Genomic DNA, 7,154 nt, shown 5'->3' on the forward strand with positions numbered 1-7,154 from the left:
GGATTGTGCAGGTGGTAATTACCAAGTTGGGGACAATATCGGTGTTGTTGGAAGTAGGTCGTATGGCTCGTCTCTCTGATAATTCCACATGGTACCAAAGCAGGTTTCGACCTGTCTCTTCTCGACAAAAAAACAAAAACCCTAAACCAGTGTATACTTTAGCCGTCAAAATCTGGTGTTCACCAAATCTTGAACCCAGAAATATCAAAGCAGCAACGTAGCCTTTGGAATCAACAAAGCTACAACAAAGTTGAAACAAGTCACAACTCTTTCGTACAATGGCAGAACAAAAAACTAGGGTTTTAATTCCCATGCAACCCGTACCTGTTCAAGGAGAGTCTACCAACATCAACACCATTCCTTTTGGCTTCCGATTGAGCGACACAAACTACAAGGCTTGATCAAAGATGATGGAGGTTCATGCTTCAGGTCTCGGTAAGCATGGGTATCTAACGGGAAAAATCCCGGCAGTAGACGAAAGTGATCCAGGATATGTGAAGTGGTCAACGGAAGATGCTATTGTGCGTGGGTGGTTGCTCAAAACCATGGAACCACATCTACTTGGTCTCTTTATAGACTTGCCCACGGCTAAAGATATTTGGGAGAGTGTCACCCAATTGTTTTATGATGGTTCTAATGAATCACAATACTATGAACTCCGAAGCAAGGCTACATGGACGAGACAAGACGATCGTCAAATTAATCTATACTTCACTGAACTGAAGGATGTGTGGCAAGACCTTAACAAGAGATGTCATCTCCGTATGGTGTTTGGAGCTGATTTGAAAACTCGTAAGGAAGAACTTGCAAATGATAGGGTGTATGACTTTCTTGCTAGATTAGATAGTGGTTTTGACCAAGTTCGAAGTGAGATTCTCATGATGAAACCTATCCCTGGCATCGAAGAATGCTTCAATTTGGTACGACGTGAATCCCAAAGGCAGGCCACTATGATGGGAACAAAGATTACAATGGCAGTACCTCCTATGGCTATGGCAACTAAAGCACTCAATTCTCGTCCATCGTTTAATGGAAATTATCGATCATTCTGTACCCAGGAGGATATTGATAATGACAAACTCCATTGCAATCACTGTAATGGAACAAGACACATTGAGGAGACCTGTTTTGAAATTCATGGGTACCCAGAATGGTATTGGGAAAGGAAAAATGAGCTAAAGGCAAGAGGAAATAAAAGGGCTAGACAAGCCCGTGTGGCAGCTGCTGGATCAGGAACCGGATATAGTACCGCAAGAAGCCAAGCTAGGCCTAAAGCACAACAAGAAAAAGTTGATGCTGGCAATGGGGTAGCTACTGTTGCAACGAGTCAACCAGGGCCCAATAATCAAAGTGGAACAACCTAATATGCGATGCCGACTTCAGATGCAGTATACACGGAGACTGAAACAGGCCCACTGCTATCCTTAATCAATGAAATTTCAATGGGTGACAACTTGGAAGATTCAGGTAAAATCGGTACTATTTTAATAACATCTACCAAAAAAGATACTAGTTGGGTAATTGACTTTGGAGCTACAGACCATATGACTTACAATGCATCATTATTTTATCACATGACTTCACCATCTAAAGAAGATGTCATTACAGCTAGCGGTGATGTTGCTCCTGTAACAGGAGCAGGTTCTATTTCCCTTACTTCATCTTTATCTATTCACAACGCACTACTTGTTATGTCATTATCCAATCATCTACTTTCTGTTGGTCAAGTTACTGAGCAATTAGATTGTGTTGTGTTAATGTTTCCCACTTTTTGCCTACTTCAGGATATCGAGACTCAGGCGATAATTGGGCATGGTACTAAGAGGAAAGGGTTATATTATGTGGATGATGTATCGGCAGGTCGAGTAAATCAAGTGACCAGTGGCAAACCGAACAAGAATAAGACAATGACTTTTGGTTATTTGAAAAAATTGCTTCCGTCTTTATTTCATGGCATTTCAAACTCTGATTTCTAGTGTAATGATTGCATTCTTGCAAAAAGTCATTGTGCTTCTTATCATTTGAGTTTCAATAAAAGAACAGTTCCTTTTGAGTTAGTCCATTCTGATGTGTGGGGGCCTTCTCCAATAGCTACTAATCATGGGGTTCGTTGGTTTGTTATCTTTGTGAATGATTGCACCCAAATGACATGGCTTTATACCATAAAACATAAAAGTAAGGCTAGACAGATTTTTCACCAGTTTTACTACATGGTTAAAAATCAATACTCTCTTCCCCTTAAGGTTCTCAGGTCAGATAATGGTGGGGAATATCTCAACACTAAACTCTTTCAATTCTTTCAAGATCACGGCATTCTTCATGAGACTACTTACCCACAAACTCCCCAACAAAATGGTGTCGCAGAGCGCAAAAATAGACATATTTTGGAAACCACTCGAGCACTGCTCATTGGTGCCCACGCCTCTCATTCCTATTGGGCAGATGCCGTTCATTACTCCGTTTATCTCATGAACTAAATGCCATCCCGAGTGCATAATTTTCGCACTCCTATGGAAGTTTTTGCTGACCATGTGAGATTACCATCTTCCCTTCATTTATCCTCATGTATCTTTGGTTGTGTGGTGATAGGAGCATATTTATGCGACTTAAATGGCTTGTTCTCGTACATTTACGTTATGTTTCTTTAGTTATTTTAGTACTTTAAGCTATTTTCGTGTGTTTGTAGGTCCAAAGGGCTAAAGGAGCAAAAAGATGCATTTTGGAGACTTTTGGAGCACTTTTGGGCTAAGGACGGATAGCTTATGCTTGAAGCCAAAGTGTTGGACGAAATTGAAGACCTAATTGGAGCCAAAGTGTTGGAACCTTGTTCTCTTTAGTTTTAGGACATTTAAACCTTTCCTAATCCCAATCATGCCATGCATAACACACATCCATTCTAACACATTGTCATTGCACATGCATTTCCTTCATTAGTTAACCCACATGCACTTATCACTTATCATCACCACATATCATACCACTTAACCACTTATCATATCATAACCACATATCATATCACTTATCACTTATCACTTAACATAACATCCACCTACTTCACCTACAACATCCACCCACTTCACCTACAACATCCACCCACTTCACCTACAACATCCACCCACTTCACCTACAACATCCACCTACTTCACCTACAAATGACATAGCCATATGTTCCCTCCACTACTCCTATAAATACCCTTGCATTCATTCATTCATGGAGATCTCATTTCATACACAACACATTACAAACACATTCTCCCTTCCCTAGCCGTGAGCTTCCCATCCATTCCCTTATAATCCAAACATCACTCCATTCCACACTTCCATTCCCCCAAACCAACTATCCTTAGACCTTATGCTACAATAAAGAGGAAGAGAAGAGGGCCTAAACGTTCATACAATTCAAGTTTGAGTTGTTGGAATGTTTAGGTGTTTCTTTGATTTCAATGTTTAATTTTAATTCTCTTTGTTTTGTATGAGGAACTAAACCCCCCTTAGCTAGGGGGTGATTCGAAACTATGTTTATATTTGCAATATGAATTGATTAACTTTCGTTGGAATTTCATAAGTTGTGGATTCAATTTGTTTAACCGTTTGATTGATAACTTATTTATGAATGTTTATTAAGAATGCGCGCTTAATTTTCATGCATGAATATGATACTAGAATATAAGTGAATTTCACCTAATCGTTATGAACTTATATTCACAAGTAGTGGAGGTTGCTTATAAACAATTGCGTTAAATGAATTCTTGGCACGAGTTTCATGCTCATCATAGTAACGAATGCCTCGTCAACATTTATAGTTTTCATAATGCTTAATGATCTTTGATTGTATCTTTATTGTGCTTTTCACGTAAAGGACTTTTGGAGAATGTGGTGAATTGCGTTGCGCTAACCCATCCAATTCATTAACTTAAGGAAAACTTGACGGTTAATTTAAGCGGACCTAATTAACCCGGGGCGTTGAGTTTCATAATTTATCGAAAGACCAACTGAGAATCAATCTTGTATGCAAGTGTAACATGTGTGGAGAAGAACCCCTTGGCTATTCCATCATCCATATTTTCATCACATTCATATTTACATTTTGCCTTTAATTACAATTTGTCCATTTAATTTAATCTCGTCCAAACACAATCCCCCCTTTACTTTATTGTTCAATTTAATTAGAAATCAATTTAGTTTATGTTTTAAAGTATTTTTGAATTCTTTGAGTCTAGTATAGTGTTTTATATTGTGTTTTTACGTTTTTGAGTAAAATCCAAGTGATTAACAATCCCTCCTAATCCCCGGTCCAAAACGATCCCTACTTATACTTATACTACAATTGTCAAAAAGAGGGTTTAATTTGTGCGCGTATAAATTCTCGCATCAAATTTTGGCGCCGTTGCCGGGGATTAGAAAATTTGCTAATCCCTTGGATTGTTTGTTTCTGTATTGTCTTTTAGATTTAGTTTTTATTTGTGTTTTGTTTGTTAAGAACAACATGGCACTTGATAACGCTTCTCTTTTGTCACAGCTCATGGAAAGGTCCCAAATGCAAAGAGTTGATATATCTAATCTTCAATCAAGGAATAACGTGTTTTCCAATACTTACAATTCGGATTGGAGTGATCATTCAAACTCTATGTGGTGGGAACCTCAAAATGTTCAACAAGGAGGATATTGGCAGCCACCACAACCTCATATTCAATATGCCCAACCAAACTCAAGTTCGTCAATAGATTATAATCAAAAGCTTAATGAATTAATTTGTTTGGTGCAGGGCTCACAAAATCAAGACAATGAGGCTCAACAAGAAGGATATTGGCAGCCATATGAGGAGTTCTATTCAACGCCTATGCAGCCACCACAAAGGTTGGACCACTTGGATAAGCAAATTGGGCAGATCGCGGAGTTCGTAGGACAGTTTCGAGACCAAGGCGAACTCCCTAGTTCAACCATTGCAAATCAGAAGGGAGAATTTGAAAACACCAATGCTATCATGTTGAGAAGTGACAAGGAGGTTGGAACGGACCCTTGATAGGAGCATATTTATGCGACTTAAATGGCTTGTTCTCGTACATTTACGTTATGTTTCTTTAGTTATTTTAGTACTTTAAGCTATTTTCGTGTGTTTGTAGGTCCAAAGGGCTAAAGGAGCAAAAAGATGCATTTTGGAGACTTTTGGAGCACTTTTGGGCTAAGGACGGATAGCTTATGCTTGAAGCCAAAGTGTTGGACGAAATTGAAGACCTAATTGGAGCCAAAGTGTTGGAACCTTGTTCTCTTTAGTTTTAGGACATTTAAACCTTTCCTAATCCCAATCATGCCATGCATAACACACATCCATTCTAACACATTGTCATTGCACATGCATTTCCTTCATTAGTTAACCCACATGCACTTATCACTTATCATCACCACATATCATATCACTTAATCACTTATCACTTATCATCACCACTTAACCACTTATCATATCATAACCACATATCATATCACTTATCACTTATCACTTAACATATCATCCACCTACTTCACCTACAACATCCACCTACTTCACCTACAACATCCACCTACTTCACCTACAACATCCACTTCACCTACAACATCCACCTACTTCACCTACAACATCCACCTACTTCACCTACAACATCCACTTCACCTACAACATCCACCTACTTCACCTACAACATCCACCTACTTCACCTACAACCTCCACTTACTTCACCAACCTCACACACTTACTTCACCTACAAATGACATAGCCATATGTTCCCTCCACTACTCCTATAAATACCCTTGCATTCATTCATTCATAGACATCTCATTTCATACACAACACATTACAAACACATTCTCCCTTCCCTAGCCGTGAGCTTCCCATCTCTCCCCTTATAATCCAAAAACCATCTTTCCATTTCCATCACTCCTCACTCCATTCCACACTTCCATTCCCCCAAACCAACTATCCTTAGACCTTATGCTACAATAAAGAGGAAGAGAAGAAGGCCTAAACGTTCATACAATTCAAGTTTGAGTTGTTGGAATGTTTAGGTGTTTCTTTGATTTCAATGTTTAATTTTAATTCTCTTTGTTTTGTATGAGGAACTAAACCCCCCTTAGCTAGGGGGTGATTCGAAATATATGTTTATGCTTGCATTTTGATTTGATTACTTCTAATTGCATTTCATAAGTTGTTGATTCAATTTGTTTAACCGTTTGATTGATAACTTATTTATGTATGTTTATTAAGAATGCGCGCTTAATTTTCATGCATGAATATGACGCTAGAATATAAGTGATTTTCACCTAATCGTTATGAACTTATATTCACAAGTAGTGGAGGTTGCTTATAAACAATCGCGTTAAATGAATTCTTGGCACGAGTTTCATGCTCATCATAGTAACGAATGCCTCGTCAACACTTATAGTTTTCATAATGTTTAATGATCTTTGATTGTATCTTTATTGTGCTGTTCACGTAAAGGACTTTTGGAGAATGTTGTGAATTGCGTTGCGCTAACCCATCCAATTCATTAACTTAAGGAAAACTTGACGGTTAATTTAAGCGGACCTAATTAACCCGGGGTGATGAGTTTCATAATTTATCGAAAGATCAACTGGAAATCTTTTTATTATGCAAGTGTAACATATGTGGAGATGACCCCCTTAGCTATTCTATCATCCATTCATTCCATTTCATCAATTTCATATTTACATTCTGTCTAGTTTATTTAACTTGTTTCGTTATTTCAATTTTCGTATAAACTTAAATCCCCCTTTACTTTAATGTCAATTTAGTTAGAAATCATTTTAGTTTGTGTTTTTAAAAGCATTTTAAGTCTTTGGTTTGTCTTAGTGTTTTAAAGTTTAGTTTTACATTCTTTGAGTCTAGTTTAGTGTTTTATATTGTGTTTTTACGTTTTTGAGTCAAATCCAAGTGATTAACAATCCCTCCTAATCCCCGGTCCAGAACGATCCCTACTTATACTTATACTACAATTGTCAAAAAGAGGGTTTAATTTGTGCGCGTATAAATTCTCGCACCAAATTTTGGCGCCGTTGCCGGGGATTAGAAAATTTGCTAATCCCTTGGATTGTTTGTTTCTGTTATGTATTTTAGTTTTAGTTTTTGATTTGTGTTTTGTTTGTTGAATTCAAATACTAGA

At 37.9% G+C, this 7,154-nt stretch overlaps 1 protein-coding gene across 1 annotated transcript; it reads left to right on the top strand.

Annotated features, from left to right (window-relative positions):
• The first annotated feature begins 407 nt into the window (after positions 1-407).
• Positions 408-1,364, top strand: LOC148695727 (uncharacterized). The gene has a single exon (XM_088697382.1). It carries the CDS (start codon positions 408-410, stop codon positions 1,362-1,364), a length of 957 nt encoding a protein of 318 aa, XP_088553508.1.
• Positions 1,365-7,154: the final 5,790 nt, after the last annotated feature.

The sequence above is a fragment of the Pyrus communis genome, chromosome 7, assembly GCF_041283825.1.
Source record: "Pyrus communis isolate YQ-2024b chromosome 7, ASM4128382v1, whole genome shotgun sequence".
Lineage (NCBI taxonomy): Eukaryota > Viridiplantae > Streptophyta > Magnoliopsida > Rosales > Rosaceae > Pyrus > Pyrus communis.

What these genes read in the sequence shown, in the direction of transcription:
- LOC148695727 (XM_088697382.1), top strand. Translation starts at nt 408, where the DNA reads ATGATGGAGGTTCATGCTTCAGGTCTCGGTAAGCATGGGTATCTAACG.